This window comes from Brachycentrus maculatus, unplaced genomic scaffold (genome assembly GCF_059751285.1).
Source record: "Brachycentrus maculatus isolate JH-2025_06_01 unplaced genomic scaffold, ASM5975128v1 h1tg000211l, whole genome shotgun sequence".
NCBI classification, from domain to species: Eukaryota; Metazoa; Arthropoda; class Insecta; order Trichoptera; family Brachycentridae; genus Brachycentrus; species Brachycentrus maculatus.
Genome location: NW_028280962.1, coordinates 471,888 through 499,430, shown reverse-complemented (window position 1 = coordinate 499,430; position 27,543 = coordinate 471,888). Strand labels below are relative to the sequence as shown.

The following is a 27,543-nucleotide window of genomic DNA, read 5'->3' as shown; positions in this document are numbered from 1 at the left end:
GTCTTATTAAGACATTATCAAACAATCAATCTATTTGATAATATCTTTAAGTCGAAACGCGTCACATATTATCATATATGTGTAAATAAAAGTAGAATTCAATCCAATAACCGTGTTTAATTTTGATTATACATTTTAGCCAACAATTAACAATAGACAAGGATTTCAATTGAAGTGCCAATATTAAGAGAAGCGTCACAACTGATGTTCGCCTATATGCTATGATTCCGCAAGTAAGGAGGCAATCAAATGAATTCAGAAACTTTTTTCAAAAAAGTGCTATAATTTCATTTCGTGCCAACGAACTGGTGAATTCATATTTATTTAAAAAAAATCATGAATTGAATTAAGAGATTACATATTTATTTTGTAAACGTATTTAAGCGTAATATGTTAAATACATTCACAATTTATTTTGGACACATAGGTTATGTAAACTTGTTAGATTATTCTTAAAATTTCCACACGGAACGTAACCTTTTGTCGTCCATTATAATTTGTGTTCATTTTTGAGACATTGTTGAGACACGCCGGCGTCTCTCGGAAAACAAAGTTTACCTGTATACAAAGAATACATACAATGTATATGAAATCAATAAGATTATTGGATTTTTTTTCCTAAAACATTATGATTTTTGCAGCTTTGTCATATTTTATTTTCAATTTGAAATTATCAACCAATACTTACTGTATATAACCAAGGCTTGAAATACAGAACACGAAGGTTATGTGCTATAACCAAGATTTGAAATAGAGTGATAATAATCCACTGGTTGTTTTCTTTGACCAAGGCTTGAAATAGAGAATACATTGGTTGTGTGATTTAACCAAGGCTTGAAATAGAGAATACATTGGTTGTGTGCTTTAAGCAAGGCTTGAAATAGAGAATCCACTGGTTGTGTGCTTTAACCAAGGCTTGAAAGAGAGAATACACTGGTTTGTGCTTTAACAAAGGCTTGAAATAGAGAATACACTGGTTATGTGCTGTAACCAAGTTTTGAAATAGAGAAAAAAATAGTTGTGTGCTTTAACCAAGGCTTGAAATACAGAATACACTGGTTGTATGCTTTGAGCAAGGCTTGAAATAGAGAATAAACTGGTCGTGAGCTGTGAATTTGTTCACATTTGTTTACTTGAAAGTGGAAATACATTGGATAATTGCCAAGGTATGAAATAAGGAGAACAGTCACACCAGAATTTTCTCAAACAAATCACAAATGAAACGCTAAAATGCAGGTATCAAAACTAGCGTTGAATTATTTCGACGCCTTACCATGTTAATATAAACACACTTCGGACGGGAAAGGTATTTCTACCCATTCAATCGATTGATGGTTAAGGACAGGAAGTGTTTTGTAACCTTCTGCGCTGGCTTCATCTCAAAGTTAAAAGAGAAGGAATTGTTTAATGTTTTTAAATCAACATTATGTACCAATCTTTGTTAAGATCTAAACTATATGTACACAATTATCAAATCCCGTCGCCAGCGGTCCACAGGCATAAAATAAACACCCGTCCAAAATGTGTTCATATGAAGATAAAATTTTTAACATAATAACATGAACAACATTTCCTCACAATTTCAACGCATATAAAAATATCTATTATGCACTCTGAGATTTTCAGAAATTTTGATATAAAGCCCCGGCCATATGTATTAGGCACCTCGTACAGAATTGGATGGTCTTTAAATACTGCGACTCTTGGAATTCTTGCAATATTTTCGGATTGTATCGTATTTTGATGGATTTTACCTACTACTTATTACCTGCTATCCCGACCTACGACAATTAGGGACATGGTTTATTTAAAAACACCCTATTTACTAATTTCAAGGGTCAGTTTTATATGTGAACAAGTGCAGTTATTTCTGTACCTTTAATTTAAGCCTTCATTATTTTATATTAAAATGCCAAGAAAACGTGATTTGAGTGAAACTGAGCGGTCTCAAATAATTTATAAACCAATTCTGTGGGGGGGGGTCTAAAGGTAGGGACTGACCGGAGAATTTCATCGTAACTAACATTCGCGGCGAGCATCCGAACATCGGATGGAGTACTCGGAACGAGCTCGGCTCGCTGTACTGACTATACGAATGCTCGCATCGTAACGTGTTACGTTACGACGAAATGACTCCGGTCAGTCCTCACCATAATACATATCGCTCACTCCTTTAAACAATGTCATTTATCAAAAAACTTGATTTTTCAGGAGATCGTTTTTAAAGTTTAACAATATAATAAAATGTATTAAAAATAAATATCAAGCTACTTATTGAACTTTTTACTGTGCAACAGATCTTTTTAGGTAAAACCTGAATGTTTTTCTCCATTTGAAAAATATTTAATATATTTAAAAAAATAAATCAACAATACCTTTTCTTCAAAATGCAAAAACAACACTTTCTGCCCTGTAGTGGGGGAATATTTAGTTAAAAATATGCCGCTTTTGCTGGGATATAGTACATTTTCTGGGCATTCGGAAAACACGCACAACTGAAAATTTACGATTTTTGACGTTGTTGAAAGGAGTGAGCAATATGGCCAAGGCTGTATATTTCTATATGAAATAAACTCTTTAACAACAATAAAAAGTATCATAAAAAAACATTATATACGGTAGAACAGTACTGGTGAAGTCAGGGGTTAGTGGTTCAGGAACTGGTGGAGCGTGGGTCCGTTCCTTCCCAGCGGATCCTGGGGGAACATGAGCATGTCCCCGACCCAGGTGAAGGGCAGCAGGCGCTGCTCGATGGTCTCTCTCCAGGCTTCGTTCTCCAGCAGCAGGTCTCGGTAATTGTCACCGGAAACTATGACTCCGCTGCACTCCGCTGCGCACTGCACAATATACCTGAAACGGAACAATTTATACATAAAAAAAAAAATTAAACCCTTATCCGCACCCCAATGGTGCATAGGGCACTGCGTCATATAAACGCAGTGTTATCTTGATCGTTTACGCATGAAGGAAAGGTGATCAGCCCTCCGCTTCAGGTACCAGTCCAAGGTAATATTGAATAAATATAACAGTGAAAAAATCACTAGTATTTATTTTACCACACTTGGGAATCAAACCCGGGACCTACATAACGGTAGCCGAACGTGCTGACCATTACACTGCGGAGGCGGACAGAACACATAAACATATACATACAAACCGTATTTTTCAAGCTATTGTTAAGACCGCAAATCGCAACATAATTTTCTTTAAACACAAGTAACATGTGATGTAATTGAATTCTTTACTTAAAATACCATTTTCGTATAAAACAATAAGTTTTCTTCAAAATATGTTTTTATTATTTTTTTATTTTTTATTCAGGAATTGTACAGCTTTACATTTAGTAAAAGTATATAATAAAAAATAGTTACATTCATAAAAAAAAGAAAGCCAATTACACAATTCCACGTATTTGAAAAAGAGTTTTTAAAAAAGTTTAGGAGCTAAAAAAAATTTCAATACACGTTCTGAAAAAAAATTGCACTCAAAAACATGTCCGACCACTAGCGCAGCCAACCTCTAGTGCACATGTTGATTGTGTGCACTTTAATAAGATATACGTGCAGCGCAGTCAAGGGATAACTGGAGAAGAGTCATTGCTTCCACAAGGGTCACAACCCTCAGTAATGAGGAGTAAGAAGGAGAAGGAGCCTAAGGGCGGTGACTGACCGGAGCATTTTGTCGTAATGTAACGTCGTAACTTCGCTCGCGGCGAGCATCCGAAACTATGGATAGAGCGCTCGGCTCGCTGTACTGACTATACGAATGCTCGCATCGTAACGTGTTACGTTACGACAAAATGCCTCCGGTCAGTCACCACCCTAAGGAAATTCTCCTTGCCTGTTATGCACAAGAATGTATGGAGTGGAAACATGGACACTGAGGAAAAAGGAAAGACATATGCTGGATGTGTTTGAAATGTGGTGCTGGAGGAGGATGCTGCGCATTCCTTGGACTGCAAGACGCACAAACGTCTCCATTCTCCGCGAACTGTCAGTGACAGAAAGACTCTCCACGACTTGCAGGAAAAGGATTCTGTCCTACTTTGGGCATATCGCCAGAAAGAACGAGAAGAGTCTTGAAAAACTGGTAGTAACAGGTACAGTTGAAAGCAAGCGGGCAAGAGGACGGTCTCCAACAAGATGGACAGACCAAATAAAGGAATTAACCGGATCCTCACTAAACGCTGCCATCAAGTTGGCCCAGGACCGGGAAGAATGGAGAGGACTTGTGCACCAAGTGCCTGACATTCCAGAAGACCACGACGCTCAGCATTGAGCAAGAAGATGAAGAAGAAGTATAGCATATTCAGTTTATGTATCTTAAAAATGATAGCTAGTAGGTATAGTAAATAATAAATGAATAAGGTGATCCCGATCATGATCAATGTTATAATGATCCTTAAAAACAATACAATACAATAGATGCAATGGATTCAACATCTTAAATAAATCAAGATATGTCACGTAGTTCATTTTTTTGTCTTATTCGCCTTTTCATATTTTCTAAATAAGACACCACTACATATTCTGTCCGCCTCCGTAGTTTCTCAGCATGCTCGGCTACCATACTGGAGGTCCCGGGTTCGATTCCCAGGGGGGGGTGAAATAAACATAAGCGATTTTCTCATTCTAATATTTATTCAATATTACCCTGGATTGGTACATGAAGCGGAGGGTTGATCACCTTTCCTTCATACGTTAAAGATCAAGATAAGACTGCGTTTATATGATGCAGTGCCCTATGCACCATCGAGTGGGTGCGGATAAGGGTATGAAGATGTGAAGAAGACATATACCGCATAAAGCATAAAGAATACATATTCCGCGATTGTCGATTGTTGCGCGGTATGATCGATAATCCTGAAATTATCCGGAACATTGGTCTGTATGTTCCCGATAGTTACCTAAGACAGCGTCAGCATAGATTGTTTCCCATTCCTATACACAGGACCAACCTGCCGATGGTTATGCCTATAGGAAGAGCTACTGCTATGTTGAACAATATCTCATTGGATATTGATCTGTTTCATGTGTCTGAAGGAGTTTTCCGAAGCGGGATTATTCTACACCTAATATAGCAATAGTTCTTGCATTTATTTTATTTTAATGTATACGATTTTAAAATCTTTATAGTTTGTAATGTATATATGAATTGAAATAAAGGTTGAAGAAAGGACAAACTGACCTGTCATCGTAAGAAGTGATACATCTTCCCATCACCTCTCTAGACGGAGTGTACACTACGTGGCCGGCGTTCTCCAATTGGTCCAACAGTCGGGGATTGGAACTCTTCCATCTTTTGTTTCTATAATACATAGCGCAAGAGTCAAATAAAGATTAATCATATCTCTAAAATTTATTTTAAAAATAATCAAAAAGCCTCAGAGCGGTACCTAAATCGTGGAACAAAAGCCTTGACTATGTGTCCTCGTTTTAAAAAATAATCAATACATATTTTAAGTCCTTCGACGGAGAAATTCTTTCCATGGCGGTGCCTGTAAATTTAAAAGAAAATTATTAATTTATTAGATTAACCTTTCCTTTACGGTGCTAAAAAAACTGTATTTGTTACACCACATGAAAATGTGATTTAAACGAGAAAAATGTGAATATTCCTAAATGTTGCTTTTATTGACCATAGTTGAAGATAAAATGTAACAATTTTGTAATGTTAGCCCTGGTAAGCATCTGAAAATGAGAAAAAACAATGCATCGTATGTAGCCGCAATACATACCTCGTGTAGCGACACGACCGCCGCGTACAACGATCAGCGCACTACTGACGCTGTTAACCCGCTACGACATGCGCGTATACGCAAGGCACGACACGCATACGCACACTGAGAAATGTTTGTGTTGATCGGTCAAGTTAAGGCAGCAGCAGGCACCTCGGTGGTTGGAGCGCTTTGTGCAGCGCGGTCAAGGGATTAATGGAGAAGAGTCATCGCTTTGACAAAGGTCACAACTCTCAGTAATGAGGAATAAGAGCGAGATGAAGAATTTTAAATACTTACGACATTGCTACATTACTCCCGTCGATCACAACCAACCGCAGTCCAGTTCTTTTGACGTTTTTATCGTTTCCTGGGAAGTATATATTGGAGCCATTTCGATTGCCCTTGCTCGATTTCTTAGATAATCTTTCAGTCGAGTCGCGAACTGTGTCAGCGAGAGCTGCCAACAAGCGACTCCCTTTGTCCTCCCAACTGTTCAGACTGCCGATTCCCGAAGTGCTCTCATTTTCCAGAGTTAAATCGTAAACTTGGTCAGATTTTGCATAATTATTTACGCTCGTCAATGTATCATCCGTTAGATCGATACTGTGAACGGGTTGCGGGTTGACTAGCGGGATCTGCGTAGCTTGCAAAGTAGAATGATTATCGTCGTCTAAATTTATAACCGAATCGTCCAGAATGGTGCATTGCGATGAGCCGCATTTATCGATAGTTACCAAAGTGCCATCCTCATCGTCCAGAGTCACGATACTAGATCTGGCGCTTTCAAAATTGGGATTATTTATACTATTGGATAGTTTCAGCTTCTTATGGATAGGGGAGACATTTCCTACAAAATTTTTGGCAACGTGTGCGTATGTTTTCACGGCCGTGAGCGGAGTAGACGCAGCGTTAAACCGCTTGGATATTTCTGTAGTCGCATCAAATACACTGTTGTTGTTGTTGACAATCGTTGACGTTAGATCTATTTCACAAACAACCGGTATATTAATAGTTTTAGGCTGTAGAGATTCAGCGGGAGCATTTTCAAGTACCGTATTTTCATTGTCCTCTCTTTTTCGTTTGAGCGGCGCCATTTCAACATTCTTTTGTTCTTCGGCAACTACTTTTGTACCGGCTGATGGAGAACCAAAACTTTCAACGAACACGACGGAATCGGTTGATTTATTGGCAGACTCGTTGCAATCTTCAGACGCACTACTCAGTCTGTTATCATTTAGAATTTGAGAAACTCTTAAATTGAAATTCATCTGTTTTTTCGCAATTTCCTTGCGAGAATTTTTGACGATTTTTGATTTTTTTTTCTCATTTTTTGAAATAGTCGAATCCGCTTCGCCTTTTGAAGTATTCTGAAAATTACAAGGATAATTTATAAATATATTCAAGTTTAAATGATTAAGTAGTTTTAAAAATTGTATAGCAAGCAACCTAAACAAACAGAGGATACTACACCGTTTTCATAATGCATTTATAAAAATAAAAATAATAAATAATAAAAAACATCAAGGAATGCTGACACAGGGGAATTTAAATTTGTTTTATTTAGCTATATATATATATATATATATATATATATAACATTATAACTTATATTTATATTTTGGATAAGTTATATAGCACCATTATAGTAAAATGACAGCTTTATCATGCTCCACTAAGATTTAATTGGGGAAAAGGAGATTGTGGAAATGATTTTGCATAGGATACAGATGACATGAATGAAAAATGTTTAGGTAGAAACATGTAACTTTCTTGAATGTTTTTGCAGAGACTTTTATGGCACATTTTATAAACTTTATAAAATAAAGCAACTTTGTTTTTTTATAAAAAATTTTCTCCAAACGGTTTCGACAAGAACCCTGTCATCATCAGGGTTTAACAGGTACATATTCAATATGCACAGATAGTTAGTACATTTTTGGATTTAGCGGAATATTCCTTCACCTGGGATTCTTTTTCACCAAAAAGATAAAAGGAAAGTACGATAATGATGTAAAATATGAAATTAACAAAATGTGTTGACAGTACCTCATTGAAAGACATTATAAAAACAATTTTTGAAAATATATAAAATATCAAAATATCACACACACACATGGAAGAAAAAAAAAGCATAAATTTGAATATGGAATGAAAAGTATAATCTAGTAATAATAGACAAAATTCAAAATATATTGTTGAGTAGGTACTGAGTACCTAAACAGCAATGCCTACTACATATCAAATGCAAGCTGATATTTAAATTTACCAATATCACATAAGCCATCTCAAGCAAACCAGTTTTTAAATTAGCATGCATATTTATTAATTATTTTAAATGAACTTTAAGACCATGCTTTAATATTATGGGTTCCCGAAATTAATGTTGTTTTTCAATGTTCCATTTTTAACGGCCAGTTGCCAGCTTGACAGCGCTTGTGGTTTAAATATTTCGAATCGAAGCCTAATTTATTTTTTAATAAAGGCATTAAAATGTTACCAGAAAGATAAAAGGAGGTCATAGAGAATAAAGGAAAATATAAATTGTAATTAAACTTGTGAAATAAAGAAAATAAAAATATATGTTTTTAAAAACATTCTCCTTACCATCCATAGTTTACTTTGTGTAGTAACACTTATTTGAGACTATAAGTGTTTGAAATTGCGTGTGTATAAAAATAAAATTTCTCTTTATTTTTTTTTAATATACAAATGTCAAATTGTAATAATTTTATTTTAATTTTAATAAATTTAATGACCTGAAGATGGAATAATTTTCCGAAACCAGTAGTCACAAATATGTGTTTAAAAAAAGTGGTATTACACAAAGTAAACAATGGATGGTAAGGAGAGTGTTTTATTACCATACCACAAAGTTATCAATGCTTTTAATATACAATATATATGTTTTTTTATTTTATTTTAAAAATGAGATTAGTTTCAGGCGCCCCTAATATTATCCTCGTTCAGGAAAATTTCTTGTGGTGACCATGGTGAACCAATTCATCCCATAAATGCCAAAAAGAAAAATTATTTACAACATTTTGAGTGTGTCCAAATACTTGTTCACAAAATCTGGATTATCTCCAATTACAGGAGTTATTTTCATATTATTTTTTGACATCTCATCAAAGATGAAGAAGAATATGGAAGTCTGGGCATTTACGGGGCTTACGACCGTCATAGGCTGGTTTAAGTGATCACTTTACACACGTGTAACATTCACCAATTCTACCCATTATTAATATAAGAGTTTCTGCTTAATAAAAAGCTTCTTTACATCTCACCAATAGATGTCTCTAGTGAAGTTTTAGTGATTCATGAACAAGGTTTCTAAATTGGTTCATATATATAGAACTTCCAAGAATTTGAGTAGTGTGGTTGTCAATAATGGGTAGAATTGGTGAATGGTACACGTGTGTAAAGTGATCACTTAAAGCAGCCTATGACGGTCGTAAGCCCCGTAAATGCCCAGACTTCCATATTCTTCTTCATCTTTGATGAGATGTCAAAAAATAATAAGAAAAATTATATTTCGAATTTAGTATTTCCACATGCACTATGTATAGGAATCTCTGTCGAGTGTACAATATAATAGGAAAAGATAGTTATGAAGCAAATTTTAAAAAAAATTAAAAGGAGAGTGCAAAAAAAATCAGCTGTGAAAAACCTCAACCATACGTACTTCAGGCGGCAACTCCTTCTGCGAACCTAGGCAAATCTTGCTTATCAATTTGTACGACGGAAGCGATGACTTTGGGAATCGTTTTTTATACATTTTCTGAACTTTCACGCGAGACTTTGTTTGCGAAAATTTCTCAATAAGGTAATTTTTTTCCAACACAGATAACTAAAAAAAAAAACGTAGTGAAGTACTGCGAATTCCGCAAATTATAATGATGGGAAAGATAGTAGGACGCCGAGGACCTGTAGGAAAACAAACATTATGGCAACATTCGCGACTGGACCGGGACGAGATGAGTGAAGGAGTTGTTCCGGACGGCGCAGGACCGTGAAGGCTTTGGACCTGACAAGGCACGCGAAGAAGAAGTGAAGTACCAGCTTTTCTGTTGAGTAATTGGTAAGATCTTCTTCTAACCCTTGAAAAATAATCGCATTTTTGCCTTCCCTTCATTGAATCGATCGGAAATTTTGCATTTCTTTGAATTTCAGGTTGGAATTTCTTTTCAATTTTATTTGATCATTAAAACTCGACAATTAAAATTTTGAAAAAAACATTAATCAATAATACTCATTCATTCAAACACTCATCCGCACCCGATGGTGCATAGGGCACTGCATCATATAAACGCCGTGTTATCTTGGTTAAACACATAAATGAAAGGTAATCAGCTCTTCGCTTCAGGTACTAGTCCAGGGTAATATTGAATAAATATTAGAGTGTGAAAAAATATTCTAACCCTTATCCTAATGGTGCATAGGGCACTGCATCATATAAACGCAGTGTCATCTTGATCGTTTGCACATGAAGGAAAGGTGATCAGCCCTCCGCTTCAGGTGCCAGTCCATATCCAGTCTTATATTTATTTGAACCCCCCCCTGGGAATCGAACCCGGGATCTCCAGTATGGTTGCCTAGCTCGCTAACCACTACACTATGGAGGCGGATAAAAAAATTTTGAATTGGTAAAAATTTGTTTGAATTGGTAAAATACTAACTTTTATTACATTAACCAGTTGTCAGTTTATCCCGAGCGTATTTCGGGCAAGGAGTTTGTGTTGCATTGAGTCCGAGTGCTGCTCGGGCAAATCGTAATCCAACTTGGTGGTATTGATTTGCCCGAGCCAAATATATTTTGGTTTTATTGACTAACCCAAGCAGTGTTCGTGTAGTCCTGTTTCGAGTTGTTTGGTGATGATTTCCGACACCAACGAATTTTCTCGCCAAAATTTGACTGTTGAGTGGTTAATGGAATAAGCTAGTACTTCACCGATTGCGCAACTGATAGCGCTACAATCGGCCATATTTACAAATGTATCGAAACCATATCGCTCACTTCTTTCAAGAATGTCATAAATCAAAAAACTTGATTTTTCAGGAGAACGTTTTTAAAGTTTAAAAATATAATACAATGTATTGAAAATAAATATCAAGCCACTTATTGAACTTCTTACTGTGCAACAGATCTTTTTAGGTAAAACCTGAAGGTTTTATCTCCATTTTAAAAATATTTAATATATTGAAAAAAATTAATTAAACAATACATTTTCTTCAAAATGCAAAAGCAATACTATCTGCCCTGTAGCGGGTAAATATTAAGTTAAAAATATGCCGCTTTTGCTGGGATATAGTACATTTTCTGGGCATTCCGAAAACATGCACAATTGAAAGTTGTCGATTTTTGATTTATGACATATGTTATGATATATGTTCTTGAAAGGAGTGAGCGATATATGAAAGACCGACATGTGAAAGGTTCCACGACTATTGCATATACACAGGTTTCGAGAATCAATGCACTATGGATGTTCATTAATGGCCAGAATGGCGAACATTACACAAATGTATAAAGTGATCGCCAAAGCCAGCCAAATGCCAGGCCGTAAGCCCTGGGATGCTCAGACTTCAATCTCCTTCTTTTATATAAAAAGGAATGGTAGATGTTTCACATTAAATTGGGACAACTGTAATATTGACATCTGATCCGTAGGGTGAATAATCCAGTGTCTGATATAATAAATAGCATTAATATTTTTAATTTACAAGATTCGCAAACTTTTGTTGTAAATAACATTGAATAATTCATTTTTGTATGCGAAAATATTAGTAAACATGCGTATTTTGAAATGACGTAAATGAATATTCGTAATCGTAATTGAATTGGGCGATTGAATTGTTCATTTTCCTCCCTTAAGCAGGTCATTCCCCTATTCTTATTTGACAACCATATGCGTGAAAGTAAGAAGACAAAATATTGCACTTGAATTGTATGGCATCTGAACGCAACTTAACTAATCTGTTAAAAAATTGGTGCAAGGTATACTTAATATAAGGTTGGCCACCACTGCAAAAAAACTATAGAAATGAAGAAGAAAAATGAGATTACATATTGTATATCGCTCATTTGGTGCAACAATGGAGTAATTACACTTTTAGAAATATTACAGGAGATGCCATTCAGACGTTGTAGCAACAGAAATGGCGCCATTTTACTAAATTCTGCAATGAAACGCACCATCTAGTAGCATTTCACCACAAAATCAACTCTGTCCATGTTTCTCCTGATGTAAATAGTATTTATGCAAATGTTAAAATATTGAATTTGTTTTTAAAAAAAGTGTAATTAGGTCATTGTTGCACCAAATAAGCGATATGTGGAGAAGAATATATTTTTAAGATGCATTAGCTTTCAAAAATTGCAATTTCTTGGTACATTAAAAAATATTACAAATTAATAAGATAAAACAAATAATTGATATCAGTACTGTGCTGAAAACCGAGATAAAAATGACAATTTTTTTTAAATGTTAATTTAATTAATTATTTAAACCGAGATAAAAATGTCAATTTTTTTTTTAATGTCACCCCACTGCTTAATGTCATCAGTTAATAGTAATAATAATAATAAAAATAAATTTGGACAATTTATATGGCGGCATATTCGTAAAATACTAACTCAAAGGCACTTGACTTGCAGTTTATGTATTCAAAAACGGTTTGAAAATTAATATTTAGTCTTAATATTTACATTATAACAAAGCTTTGCAGAATAAATAAAATACATCCATCTCGAAGAAAGGCCATAATTTAAAAGGATAAATAACATATAATCTCATTAATTGATTCGGCAGCCACTTTGTGGTAAAATCTATATATATTCATTTAATTTTTATTTGGTAAATACCACTATTTCTTATAAATAACAACAAAAAAGAAACAGCTCTTACCCCCTCTTCTCCTTCAAGGTCCCAAGCACAACTCTAAAATTTACATTTAGCTTCACATACGGTGTTTGAAAATTATGCGGAGTGCATCGAAACACGTGTCACAATAGATTTTAAGAATAGTGGTTTTTACCAAGTAAAATTATATTTGAAAAAAAAACAATAGTGAAGATTCTTTTTACCTGGAATACTTCCAGTTTCTTTTTGGGTTTCCTTTTGGGAGTGTTTTTGTTTACTTTCCCCATTTTTGGTTATGTTGTTATTGTACGAGTGGTCGTAGTTTTAAAACTTCATCTAAGTTTTATTTGTTCCAATAACTGTTGTTACGTTATTAAACGAGATTTGAGAAGATAATTTAAACGCAACCAAGTATGTCTCATAACAATATCAGACTACTAAATTTCACATACTGAAAATTGAAAATGAGAACCGCAAAAATAGAAACAGCGATTTAAAACCGCAGTGCAAAGATTCTGCAGCGATTACAATGACAGATCCACAGACAAATTGTATGGACAGATCGACGGACAGATAGTTACGGAACCACAGTCATCACTAGTTAGGTAGGCTCTATAAACTAAAAAAATTGTTTTTTTTTTACAATCGCCACTAATATTATATTGTATATTACTTTGGTCACAATCAACTCTAAAATTAGTTTGTGACTGAGACAACCGGGTAAACAGGCGTTTTCCGATGGCGTTTTCACCTGCAGTTTCCTCTTTCAGAATTCCGAATGCATGAATGCACAAAAATTACGTTCCAAGTACGATTGTTTTTCATACTACTACTTTTACCTCAACAAAGGTCACATCCCTCAGTAATGAGAAGCAAGACAGTGAAAAAGAATAAGACTTTTACCTACTAATCCATATCCGCTCCCTTTGTAGAGCATATGGAGTCGACATGCTTCCAGGCTTCTAGCTAGCTTGTTGGTTGCTAGCTCTTTCATATCTTCCTAAGTCATGTCCGAAGGCCAAAGTTCAGGCAAAGATTGCCAATAAATCATCAACATCGGACGTCCTGGACGATAGAAATCTGATGCCTTGTATAATAAGTTCTTTTCCTAATGCGGATAATACTGCGTGTCCGAAAATTTTGTATCGGATTCATGCATTTGGAATTTGCGTGTGCGAGAAGGCTTATCTGTCAAATTGTGCGATATGTAATGTTCGGTTTTGTTGCAATAATCATATTTTATAATTTGAATTAGTTGTGTTTCAAAAGCGAAAATGCAGTTAATAAATAGGTTTACATTGCCCGTTAGGGCCTTCAAGTCATACGGTCGACTCCTGGGATGTAATCAGTATTTGTCACATCACAAAATTTACAATAATAACAAGTTTCTAACCTCTACATCAAATTTCGATCAGTTCAGACTGTATTGTGAATCTTCGCCTCCCAGGAGTGCAATAAAACCTTTACCGACGCTTATGGACTTTCCAAATGTAGTCTGGCCATCTTTTATAAAGACTATTAGAAATTGGACATTTGCAACGTTCGTTATCAGACCGTACTTGGATAGAGAATTCGTGATTGAAGATTTTGTAGATGGATCGAAACAGGCCGTGGAGGTAAAAAACCAAATAAAACAATGTAACAATTAATTTATTTTCTAAAAAAATTGTCAGAAGACTGTTCATCAAATCTCGTGAAGTAAATGTTATTTCGTGTAGTATAAATTGAAAGTACCCTAATTTTAGGTTATATCGGCTGCATTAGGTGCTAGTGATTTCTCCACTCTGAAGAACCTGGTATCCAAAGAAGCATATGACGAACTCCACGACTCCATCAGCAAAATGACTGTTGCCGAAAGGGAGCAATTAACCATTATTAGAGATGACATATACTTGTCTTTTCCTTACGAAGTAAGTTCAAATTATGATACAATGAATTCAATAATTCAAAAATCACTTTACACAAGTGTAACATTCACCAATTCTACCCATTATTGACAACCACACTACTCAAATTCTTGGAAGTTTTATTTGAACCAATTTTGAAACATTATTCTTGAATCACTGGAACTTCACTAGAGACATCTATAGGTGAAATAAAAAGAAGCATTTTATTGAGCAGAAACTCTTTTATTAGTATGTGATGTCTGAATCCTGGATTATAATCACATACACGAGAAACGCCAGAAAATATCATTTTCATTTTTTATCATTGTAGCTTATAATTTGACCAGATAATTTATTCACAACATTTTGAGTGTGTCCAAATACTTCTTCATGTTTGATGAGATGTATAAAAATAATATGAAAAATACTCCTATAATTGGAGATAATCCAGATTTGTGAACAAGTATTTGGACACACTCAAAATGTTGCATGTGAAAGTTGTTTTTTACCCCTTTTTTTAGGTTGGTGTGATGTTTGAGGATGATAATAGGCGCTGGGTTGAGATTACTATGTGTTTCCACGTGCTGAGAGGATTGAAAAACATGACAGACTCCGGAGAAGACCCGCCTCTAACATTAGGGTAAAAAACATCTGCGTTTTTAAAAATCTATTACTTTTTTTTCCATCTCTTTTTTTAGCTTTAACTTATCCATGTTTAACCTTTCCAGTACTGATCATCCAAAAATTACACAGCTTTACTTAGCTAAATCGATTCTCTGAATAATAATTAAAAACACCAACGCAATTTAAAAAAACAATGACGCACAGCAAAAATGAGTCTTAATTCAGTAACGACGCAATGCGAGGTCTGAGTGTACCTGATTGGGCCAAGTTTTCCTCGGTCTTCTTTTGCTTTTTTTTCCAACTACATTTGCCTTATAAATTTGTTTTACCGTTCTTTCCTCACTCATACATTCCACATTTCCAAACCATCTCAACACACTTTACTTAATTTTATTGATAATGCTTTGAGATGTACTCAGCCTTGCATTCTTTCCTTCATCATTCGAACATCTTATCATGCATCGTTTTGCCGCATATCTGTCTGAGGGATCGCATTTCGCAACCTGACACTTTATTTATAATTTTCTCTTTTCTTCTTTCAGTCTGCAGCCGGAGTACCAAGAAAAGCTCTTTGTCCTCAATTATCGTTTTATAAGGGAGTACACAAAGGGTCTGGCAGAATCTAGTTGGATCGTGAATGTAGTCAACCATTTCAAATTAGCCGACTTCAAAAGACGATAATACCTAGCAATGAATCCCCCTAATTAGTCTCGCATGCATCCGCTGCCTTCTGCGGAAACCGTACTGTGTAAATAAAATAAATGATATCCATTGGTGGTCCCTCTGTAATCCAAACCTCGTAAAAATGTCAGGTTGAGTGTTGCAAGTGGATTTATATCCATAATTGCCATAAAAAATTACACAAAATCCCCAAATCGATGTGGAGATATCACTCACTCCTTTCAACAATGTCATATTATATCAAAAACTTGATTTTTCAGGAGATCGTTTTTAAAGTTTCAGAATATAATGAAATGTATTAAAAATAAAATCAAGCCACTTATTGAACTTTTTACTGTGCAACAGATCTTTTTAGGTAAAACCTGAAGGTTTTTTCTCCATTTGAAAAATATTTAGTATATTTAAAAAAAATAAGTAAACAATACCTTTTTTCAAAATGCAAAAACAACACTTTCTGCCATGTAGCGGGTAAATATTGAGTTAAAAATATGCCGCTTTTGCTGGGATATAGTACATTTTCTTGGCATTCCGAAAACATGCACAACTGGAAATTGTCGATTTTTGATTTATGACATTCTTGAAATGAGTGAGCGATATATGCTTTTATTTCTAAAAGCTTTGGGATGAATCAATTTTATTTTTAAGTGACCTGAGGTTAGTGTAGATGAACAGTATTCACTCATTCTGATAGAGAGCATATTTTTACAATTATATAATTAACTTACAAACTAAGCATAAAAATAATTTAATAAAAAAAACGAGGCAATAAAATAAATAAAAATGATAATAAATATGCATTCTCTTTTATTCTAGGAGGTAAATTTTTTTCAAATTGATGACTGAACGAATAAAATAAAATTGATGTTGCTACCGTTTTTTTTATAGTTAGGACACAAAAGGGCATAAAAAAAAAATGCTCAATAATTCACACAACTGTAATTTGAATTTGTCATAATTTTGAAAAATTCTAGTCCCTCCGATGATTTTCGTAGAAAACTTTTGAAAGTTGGAAAATTATTTAATTTGAATTTTGAAAAATAATACGCTCAAAATTCGAAATAAAATTGTGAGAAAAAAAGTTATTGGTTGACATTTCCGATTTCGATCACTTATTTTGTTTTTAAAAGATTACAAATTATTCTGGAAAAGTAATTTTTTTTAAAAATGGTATTGCTAATACTGAATATTTTTCAAATTTCGGTCTTATTAATTTCCAATCAATGAGATTTTAGTGTTATTCAATAAGGGATAAAACCATCTACGTACTAGTTTTTATACTTAGGGGCCATCAATAGAAACGAATGGAAATAAAATTTCACTGTTTGTTTTATATACATTTTATTTCATCCCCACGAAATTTTAATAGTTTATTTTAAGTACAAAACAATTAAAACAGTAATTAGTGCAGTGCAATTATATCCTTAGAATTACAACCGTTTGAAATATTAGTCAGAGAAGATGCACCGTTATACCTCGATAGTGGAGCCTTCCTATTGATTCTGTTATTTTACTTTCTGACGAGTCGTCACCTGTGAAAAATAAAAATTGTAAATATACATGTTTTTCAAAGCCTTCAATTGCTTTTTTCTACATGTCGCTCACTCCTTTCAACAACGTCATATATCAAAAATTGTCAATTTTCAGTTGTGCATATTTTGGGAATGCCCAGAAAATGTACTATATCCCAGCAAAAGCGGCATATTTTAAACTTAATATTTACCCGCTACAGGGCAGAAAGTGTTGTTTTTGCATTTTGAGGAAAAGGCATTGTTTAATTATTTTTTTAAATATAATAAATATTTTTCAAATGGAGGAAAAACACTCGGGTTTTACCTAAAAATATCTGATGCACAGTGAAAAGTTCTAAAAGTGGCTTGATATTTTTTTTTTTTTACATTTTATTATATTTTTAAACTTTAAAAATGATCTGAAAAATCAAGTTTTTTTTTTATATATGGCGTTGTTGAAAGGAGTGAGCGATTGCTACGCTTTACCGCATGACTTAAAATTAAAAACTTTCAACACATTTACAGTTATGGCTGCTATAGCATTAGAATTTTTGTCTCATTTAGGAAATGACAGTATTGTCGTCAGCCAATAAAAACTGTAGGAAATGGTCAAAGCCAGTGATAAGCCTGAAGTAAGTAAAAGTCTCTTCACAAGAAATCTCAAAGAATATTATTTAAACCCATGATGCTTACTTATTAACACATTGTTTGCAGGATACGCTCAAAAGCGTCTTTTACATACTGTTGGTAGAGAGCGGGAGACGCTATAAGCGTATTGGCTTACTTTTGGTAGAGCACAAGACGCCAAAAAACATTGTATTGTATTATAAAAAGAGTTTCTGCTCAATAAAAAGATTCTTTTCATCTCACCAATAGATGTCTCTAGTGAAGTTCTGGTGATTCAAGAATAATGTTTCAAAATTGGTTCATATATATATATATATATAGAACTTCCAAGAATTTGAGTAGTGTTATTGTCAATAATGGGTAGAATTGTTGAATGTTACACATGTGTAAAGTGATCGCTTAAACCAGCCTATGACGGTCGTCAGCCCCGTAAATGCCCAGACTTACACATTCTTCTTCATCTTTGATGATATGTCAAAAAATAATATGAAAATAACTTTGGTAATTGGAGATAATCCAGATTTTTTAACTAGTATTTGGACACACTTAAAATGTTGTAGGTCGAAATTGGGTTTGCGGTTACTTGTGATTAGTATACAACCCTAATTAGTATACTTATTAGTGTCATATACTAATCACAAGTAACCATAAACCCAACTCTGATCTGTACAATGTTTTTTTGGCTTTTGGTAGAGCACGAGAGACGGCAAGAAACTGTTGATTGTCGTCAAGAGGCCTTCCGTTCCACTAGAAGAGGGTTCAACATTTTGCGTCCTAGCTTGGTTTATGGTACCAATGTCCTTAACTATTTTTATCATGTATGATACCACCTATTGTGAGAGTTCCTTATGAACAACTACATCTAGTGAAATAAATTTAATATAAAACTCTTGTATACCTTTCGATTCACAGGATAAGTAAAATTTTGAAGACACATTGTCAAGCTTTTGTGGTTTCTGCAACGATGTTTGTTCACATTGCTCATCCGCAAAATCTGAAAAAGAAAAAAAAATAAGATAACAATTATAACTAGCTAATCATCACACCGCTGAATTGCAGGGGTAGGAAAAGAATAAAATACCATGCCACTCTGTCTTGGCAAACATTTATTGTAACTGTAGGCAGTGGGTAGAATTCCATATTGAATTGTTGGGTAATATATCCAAAATTAAACAAGGTTTATTGGATTGAATTCTATATTTATTTGTATATATGTTAATATGTGACGCGTTTCGTCTTATTAAGACATTATCAAGGACAGAGTGTTTGATAATGTCTTAATAAGACGAAACGCGTCACGTATTAACATACATAAATGTAGAATTCAATCCAATAAACCTTGTTTAATTTTGGATATATTACCCAACAATTTGCAAACATTCTTCGTCTCTTCCACATTGATGCATCTCCTAACAAACCCGCCGATCATTCCAACTCCTGACCTGACCCTGCCTAAGTATTTGAAATACTGTTGAAATCACCACTCATAATCATTGGAATCTTGTAGTAAATACATATATACGCCTTTCTGTGCATTTTCTACAACTCGACTTTTCAAATGCAAAATGCCACTACCTCTTAGGTAGTGGCATTTACCAAGTAAATAATTATGTATTACATATTACTTATTTCCGTCGCTGCAAATGAATAAAGTTATACTATAATACTCAAGTGGCAATGGGCAGGACATATCTGTCGAAGAGATGACGGTCGATGGGGAAGAAAAGTATTGGAATGGCGCCCAAGAACTGGCAAAAGAAGCATCGGCCGACCCCCTACAAGATGGACTGACGATATAAGAAGAATAGCGGGAGTGACCTGGATGCGGAAGGCGGAGGATCGAAGAGGATGGAGACTCATGTGGGAGGCCTACATTCAACAGTGGACGGACACAGGCTGATGATGAATAATACTTTCATGTAATACATAATTATATTGCAGAGGAATACAAAAATTCTGAGCCCGTATCTATTATATTTTATATTGATATTCTCATTTGAAAAGTCGAGTTGTAGTAAATACATATCGCCGGGAGGGGAAGGTTAAGAAATATTGGCATTTACCAAGTAAAACTTAAATTAAAAATTAATACATTTTTTTTAAATTGTAACTGCAGACAGTTGGTAGAATTCCATATTGAATTGTTGGGTAATATATCCAAAATGTCCATGTATCCAAAATGAGTGTGATAATGTCCTAAGCAGACAAAACGCGTCCAAATTAACATATACATAAATAAATGTAGAATTCAATCAAACAAACCTTGTTTTATTTTGGATATATTACCCAACAATTAAATACATTTTTACCTCAAGTGACTGCTGAATCAATTAATGAAATTAGTGAAGAATTTGGTGTAAAATATACCTTTATGCACCATTTCCAAAATACTCAAGAAGTCGTCATCTTTCCTCAAGTGCCTCTGCAAGTGTCGCACGTACAAGCTGACTCCGGTCAGGTGCTCCTCCCCCCCCAGCCTGCGGGTCGGGCGGTTCCCGAGGTCTTCGCTGTCCAGGCCGCACGAGTTGGAGTAGCGGCTCTCGCAGCCGTCGTGCTGGGACTGCGAGATGGTGGACTCGCAGCACAGCTTCTCAAAGGACGGCATGAACGGAGATGTGGCGTATCCGATAATAAGATTTCGGTTGTGGAGGAACTCTTCTAACGGCGGTATGTTCGAGTATATGTCTGGGTTTAGGTTCCTTTAACAGAGATTAAAAAAAATCATAAACAAATTTTTAATTTTTCAGTAAATACGTAAGTTTAAGTCATGTATCAATTTTAAATCAAACAGATTTTTTGAGTACTAAATTGTATTTAAACAAAAACACATAAAAAATTTATACTGTGATTATTGTTTCGCCTTGTTAGGGCATTATCTAACGACATTCGTTTTCAAGTTTTTCATTTCCTTTTCAAGTCTCGTGATCCCGCAAACAATGTATTACAAAATGTTAACGTGCAAGATATTTACCTATCTGGTGGTTTTCTGCACATATCTAGGAGAAGAATGAAGAGGTCAGGTCTGCTACCGAAAGCATGTTTTGTTATAAAATTCTCGGATACTCCGTTTTGGACCGTGTACCTTTCCGACGGACATTCAATGCCCAACATATATTTGGCACCGCACAATTCAAACCCGTGACCGGCAAAGTAAACCAAAGCTGAAAAAACGCTCTCATAAATAAACGTAATATGAAAATCAGAAGAAAAAACAATAAAATATATTCATTTTTATTATTTATTCTATTAGACAGAATTATCCACCCGATGGATGACATATTTTAATATATATTATACGTAGGCAATATTACTTTTTTAATACTGCCCTAGACTGGTCCCTGAAGCGCAGGAGTGATCACCTTGCCTTTATGTAAGTTACTTACAATCTAGATAACATTGTGTCAATACAATGCAGTGCCCTTTGCACCATTGGGTGCAGATAAGGGTTAGAAGAAGAATACTAATACATAGGTGTCTAAACTTGAGACGAAGCGTCTATTGTTTTTTAATGAAAGAAGAGTTTGAGAATGGTGAATGTTACACTATTGTATAAAGTGTACTTAATCCAGTCAGGTCCAAGTCCTGGGATGCTCAGACTTCCATCTTCTTTCATATAAAAGTCATATCAAGCTGAGACACCTTTAAATTGACATCTCATCCGTAGGGTAAATAATCCAGTGTCCGATATAATAAATAATATTAACACACTAAGGATGGGTGATTTTTACGCCTGTGGAGCACTGGTGATGGGTTTTGATAATTGTATACATATAGTCTAGACCTTTGTATGCATATAGTTAAGAGTTTATGTCCGCCTCCGTAGTGTAATGGTCAGCATACTCGGCTACCGTTCTGGTGGTCCCGGGTTCGATTCCCAGGGGGGTTTAATAAATATAAGTGATTTTTTCACTCTAATATTTATTCAATATTACACTGGACTGGTACCTGAAGTGGAGGGCTGATGACCTTTCCTTCATGTGTAATCGATCGAGATAACACTGCGTTTATATGAAGCAGTGCCCTATGCACCATTGGGGTGCGGTAAGGGATTTTTTAATTATTATAGTTAAGACCTTAACAAAGCCATTGGTACATAATATTCATATAAAAACATTAAATAATTCATTCTTTTCTGACTTTGAAATGAGGCCGGCACAGAAGGTAAAATACCCTTCCCGTTCTTAAGCATCAATCGACCCAACTGGTAGTAATACCTTTCCTGCCCTTAGTGTGTTAATATTGTTAAAAATAATCAATATAAGGATAATTGCCTGCAAGAACTGAAAGGTTCCAATATTGGAGCAACATCAAATATTAGTTGGTGACAAAGGTGTACGAGTATAATGCGTGCAAGGAAGGTAATTTGCTAATGAACGTCGACAAATTCACTTCAATAGCTCTATTTTATACAAAATAGAGCTATTAGAAATATATTTCGTCTACCGTACACCACTCATGTAAAAGACATTTATTTGAGCACTAACATAATACCTTTTGACATTCTACCAACTTATGAGATTACAAATACAATGCTTCAAATAATGTTTAATATGACTTACAGCAACACCATACCGATTTTTAACATAGAAATTCATAATTATAATAAACAAGGACATAACAAAATACATGTGGAGCCAATAAACACTACTAAATTTGGAGTAAGGTCCTTAAAATATATTGGCAATACCCAAATTAACCAGCTGCCTAACATATATAAAATAAAACCCATTCGGGGGTCCAAAATAAATGATCTGAAAAAGTACTTTATGGAAATATATATATATGTAGTGATTAGTCATATTTTCTTATTTTGTTTTTACTTTGTTTTTTTTTTTTATATTTTCTCATTTGTTATATTTTATCATTTTTTATATTTTCTCATTTGTTTATTTTAAATATGCTTCTTACCTTATGTTTTTCTCATTTATTTCTTTTAAATATGCTTCTTATGCCTATTTATTATACCTGTTTATTGTTTTTATATTTTGCCATGTATTAGTATTAGTTTTGATTATTTAAAAAAAAAACTTTTTTGCTACTTTATTATTTGTGTTCCAATCTTGTTAAACTTAATCCCATGTCCCAAAATGAGAAATAGAAATTACCCATCGGGAATATTATATGTTTATCGTAGTCATACAGGAGAAAGTGACCAAGTGCATTTATTACAAAAACGTGATTATTGACTATTTGATATCTTACTAGCTCAATATTGCCCTGTAAAATTCCCAAAGCGATTTTAATCTTGGAAGTACAATATATTCATTTGTTAAAAATGACTAAATGCATTGATGTTTATTTTGTTGCCAATCAAAAGTGACTTAAATGGCCCTCCTGAACATTTTACGTTTTGTTAGTTGGTCACTTTCTCCTGTACGACTACGATATATGACTTATGTATGTAATATGTTTTGAAAAAAATAAAAATTATGTTAGGTTAGGTCCGGGGAACTTACTGTAAGAGTTGGGTGGTATTTTAGAGCATATACACTCGATCGCCTCTTTCAGCTGGTCGCTGCTAACGTTTTCCAGTATAACGACGATAAACCCCATGGACTTTAGAATGTCGCCGAGGACTCTGCAGTCGGACACGGGGGTGACCAGGTTCGACCAGTTGACGTAGACGGCATTCCCTATCAGTATGGCCACCTTGGCCGTCGGGTTGGAGTACTGCAAGACGGGCAGGGGGGTGATGTCGCTCTGCCACGGGACTTGGCACTCGTCCAGCAGTTTGTAAAATTTCCCTACCGAATAACCCCTCCTGTCCAAGGCGTTGATCACAAATTTCGCGGTGTTCATCTCGGGTACATTTCTGGAAATGAATATTACGACATTATATTTTGTATATTAACCGCCCTACACATACGAACGTACATAATACGCATAGTTTTTTATGTATTAATTTTAAATCAAACACAGATTTTTTGAGTCTACTAAGTTGTATTTTATTAACAAAAATACATAAAAAATTATATTGTGACAATTGTTTCGCCTTGTTAGGGCATTATCAAACGAATTCATTTGATAATGCCCTAACAAGGCGAAACAATTGTCACAATATAATTTTTTATATGTTTTTGTTAATAAAATACAACTTAGTAGACTCAAAAAATCTGTGTTTGATTTAAATTAATACATAAATTAAAATGGAGTTCTACAAATTAAACGCCAAATCAATAAATAAAATGCATAGTTTTTCTTCACCATTCCGCGCTAACCCGTATGACCTACAAGAAAAGATATCTGTTCAAAAAATATTTAATGCGTACCGGATACACTGACAAATTTTTGTCAGGTTTCATACCTGACACCATTTCGTGACAACAAACGTTGTGATTTTTTTTGCTTGTTTATAAAAAAATATGCCTGAAAATAACCCGAAGGCCGGGTGGTTAAAAGCATTGTTAACTTTGTGGTATCGTAATATAGCATTCTCCTTATCATTCGTCGTACTCTGTGTAATACCACTTTAATAAACAAGTATTACGACTATTATTTTTTGACATCTCATCAAAAATGAAGAAGAATATGGAAATCTGGGCATTTACGGCGCTGACGACCGTCATAGGCTGGTTTAAGTGATCACTTTACACACGTGTAACATTCACCAATTCTACCCATTATTGACAACCACACTACTCAAATTCTTGGAAGTTCTATATATATGAACCAATTTAGAAACTTTGTTCTTGAATCACTAGAACTTCACTAGAGACATCTATTGGTGAGATGTAAAGAAGCTTTTTTACTAAGCAGAAACTCTTATATTAGTATGTGAGATCCGAATCCTGGATTATATTCACACACATGAGAAACGCCAGAAAATACCATTTTCATTTTTATTATTAAGCTTATAATTTGATATTAATCACTTAAACCAGCCTATGACGGTCGTCAGCCCCGTAAATGCCCAGACTTCCATATTCTTCTTCATCTTTGATGAGATGTCAAAAAAAATTATGAAAATAACTCCTGTAATTGGAGATAATCCAGATTTTGTGAACAAGTATTTGGACACACTCAAAATGTTGTAAGTATTACGACATTAACCCAAACAATATCAAAATAAAACTTCTTTACAACATTTCGAGTGTGTCCAAATACTTGTTCACAAATCTGGATTATCTCCGTTTAGGAGTTATTTTTTACAGATTTGACATCTCGACTCCTCATAAAGAAGTTTTACATTTTCGACATCATAACATAGATGAAGAAGAATATGGAAGTATGGCCATTTACAGGGTTTACGACCGTCATCACTTGACACACGTATTTTGAACAGATTTGTGAGAAAGTGTTTAGACACAATCAAAATGATGTAAATAATATAACTGGTCAAATTATAAGCTACATAAAAAATAATTAAATTGTGTTTTTAGGCGACTCTCAAGTGTGTGAATTTAATCCAGGATTCGGACCTTCCGTACGTGAAAGAGTCTCTGCCTAATAAAAGCTTTCCCTATGACAACAAAGATGGCTGTTGTGAACTTACATTTACTGTGTTACGATTTGATCAATATATCAAGGAGTTTCAAAAATTTGTTTCAAAAGTCCGCCTCCGTAGTGTAATGGTCAGCACACTCGGCTACCGTTCTGGAGGTCTCGGGTTCGATTCCCAAGGGGGGTAAAATAAATATAAGTGATTTTTTCACTGTAATATTTATTCAATATTACCATGGACTGGTACCTGAAGCGGAGGGCTGATCACCCTTCCTTCATGTGTAAACGATCAAGATAACACTGCGTTTATATGACACAGTGCCCTATGCACCATTGGGGTGCGGATAAGGGTTTTATTATTATTATTATTATTATTCAAAAATTTGAGTAGTGTGGTTGTCAATCATGGGTAGAATTGGTGAATGTTACATGTGTGTAAAGTGATCACTTAACCGAGCCTATGACGGTTTTTAACCCTGTAAATGCCCAGACTTCCGTATTATTCTTCATCTATGTTATGATGTCAACAATTTTAAACTTCTTTGATAGTTCATTTACAAAAGTAACTAAAAATGTTTACTTGCCCCAGTCAACAGAAAGATTAAATAATAATAATAAATTTGGATAATTTACACACAAAGCGATATTTTCGTAAAATACAACCTTATGGACGCTTAAATCCCAGTTTTATTAGCAAATATAATATTTCAGTATTGTTCAAGTTATCCAGTGGTATATTGTTCAAATTTCTAGTAAGCAAATATGTATAATTTTGATATTTTTTTCTTGAATGTTTTTTGCAGATACTTTGTGGCACATTTTATAAAACTTCATAAACTAAAACTTTGTTTTTAGCCACATTATTATTTGGTACTTTTCTCCAACCCGTTTTGAAACCTTATCATTTTCAGGGATAGATATGTACTCAACTTATGTGAGATAATAGTAAGGTGAATAGGCGGGATAAAGGAGTGGGTAATTAAGTGAGGTTTAACTTTGCCTTCAGTTTTTTTGCTGTTTTTTTTCCGAGTAATAGCTCGCGATTTTTAAACAAACGAAATAAATGTGTTATTACCTGAGATTCTTAATTTCTGCCACTCTTAGAGCCCAACCATCTGTCCGCTGCAGTAGATCATTATACACTTGATAAGGTAAATTTTGAAGCAGTGACATTTTTTTATATCAAATTTAATATAAATTTATTTACACCGTTAAACATGTCACCCACCGTTAATTAACAATATATTACTAATTAAATGAATATGATGTAGTAATTAACAAATCTTACTAGTTTTAGCGAAATAATGGAATTATTCTAACCAATTCTGACAGCTGTCAAACTTTCCATCGTGCAGTCGTTTCCATAAACCACGGATGCACAGATTATATTCCATAAACGTTTTTCTAGTTCATTGTCTTATGGTCCATATACATACAGCGACACCTACGCGTTATGTTTACACATTTTTGTTTGTAAGTAACATTAGTACATTCTGTCAAAAAAGGGTAGAAAATAATTGAATGGGTACTGGTGTTATGGCAACACTTAAATATTTATAAGGTCTCTAAGATTTCTTGAATTAAAATAGTAAAGTTGACAATCACAATAAAAAACTACCCTCATAAAATAGTCGTGCTAAAATCAAACGATTTCCCAATTCTCAAAGTAAAAACACAGCAGCGGAAGCTAAACTGGCAGTGCACAACGGAGTACTGGTTCCAACTCTAATGTATGGAAGTGAAACATGGAGTTGGCAAAAGAAGGATGAAAGTAGACTGAATGCAGTCGAAATGCGATCTCTCAGAAGAATGTGTAACAAAACGATGTATGATAGATGTGCGAATAGTGAAATAAGGAAAGAATGCAAAGCTGAGATAAGCATTATCGATAAAATTAAGAAAGGTGTGTTGAGATGGTTTGGACATGTAGAACGAATGAGTGAGGAAAGAACGGTAAAACAAATTTATGAGGCGAATGTTAGCGGGAAAAGAAGCAGAGGAAGACCGAGAAAAACATGGCACGATCAGGTATGCCAAATACTTGAAAGTGGTCAGGTTAGGAGTCGTAACAATCGGCGGGTATGTATGAGGAGATGCATGAACGTGGAAGAGGCGAAGAATGTTTGCAAGGACAGAGTGGTGTGGCGCTCTATTCTCTCTGCCTACCCCTGCGGGGAAGCGGCGTGATGGTTAGTTAG

At 34.5% G+C, this 27,543-nt stretch overlaps 3 protein-coding genes across 7 annotated transcripts; 1 reads left to right on the top strand and 2 right to left on the bottom strand.

The window, feature by feature from the left end:
* Positions 1-784: 784 nt before the first annotated feature.
* Positions 785-13,098, bottom strand: LOC148307077 (uncharacterized). 4 transcript variants are annotated; one of them, XM_088263959.1, is made up of 6 exons: positions 12,804-13,098; positions 9,402-9,566; positions 6,017-7,086; positions 5,396-5,497; positions 5,188-5,307; positions 785-2,850 (listed from the first exon to the last, which is right to left on the bottom strand). In XM_088263959.1, the coding sequence occupies exons 1-6, from the start codon at positions 12,864-12,866 to the stop codon at positions 2,646-2,648; spliced, it is 1,725 nt and encodes a 574-aa protein (XP_088120085.1). In that variant the 5' UTR covers positions 12,867-13,098; the 3' UTR covers positions 785-2,645. The 4 variants fall into 4 exon arrangements, with proteins under 4 accessions (XP_088120085.1, XP_088120086.1, XP_088120087.1 ...); XM_088263960.1 differs by having other exon boundaries at positions 9,402-9,643; positions 12,804-13,085; XM_088263961.1 differs by lacking the exon at positions 9,402-9,566 and having other exon boundaries at positions 12,804-13,096.
* A 671-nt stretch (positions 13,099-13,769) lies between these two features.
* LOC148307076 (m-AAA protease-interacting protein 1, mitochondrial-like) lies at positions 13,770-17,347 on the top strand. The gene is made up of 4 exons (XM_088263966.1): positions 13,770-14,195; positions 14,325-14,489; positions 14,987-15,105; positions 15,632-17,347. Exons 1-4 carry the CDS (start codon positions 13,854-13,856, stop codon positions 15,768-15,770), a joined length of 765 nt encoding a protein of 254 aa, XP_088120092.1. The 5' UTR covers positions 13,770-13,853; the 3' UTR covers positions 15,771-17,347.
* LOC148307075 (uncharacterized) lies at positions 17,090-26,725 on the bottom strand. 2 transcript variants are annotated; one of them, XM_088263963.1, is made up of 6 exons: positions 26,421-26,725; positions 23,362-23,717; positions 20,877-21,066; positions 20,273-20,604; positions 18,804-18,899; positions 17,090-17,299 (listed from the first exon to the last, which is right to left on the bottom strand). In XM_088263963.1, exons 1-6 carry the CDS (start codon positions 26,516-26,518, stop codon positions 17,220-17,222), a joined length of 1,152 nt encoding a protein of 383 aa, XP_088120089.1. In that variant the 5' UTR covers positions 26,519-26,725; the 3' UTR covers positions 17,090-17,219. The 2 variants fall into 2 exon arrangements, with proteins under 2 accessions (XP_088120089.1, XP_088120091.1); XM_088263965.1 differs by having other exon boundaries at positions 26,634-26,725.
* Positions 26,726-27,543: the final 818 nt, after the last annotated feature.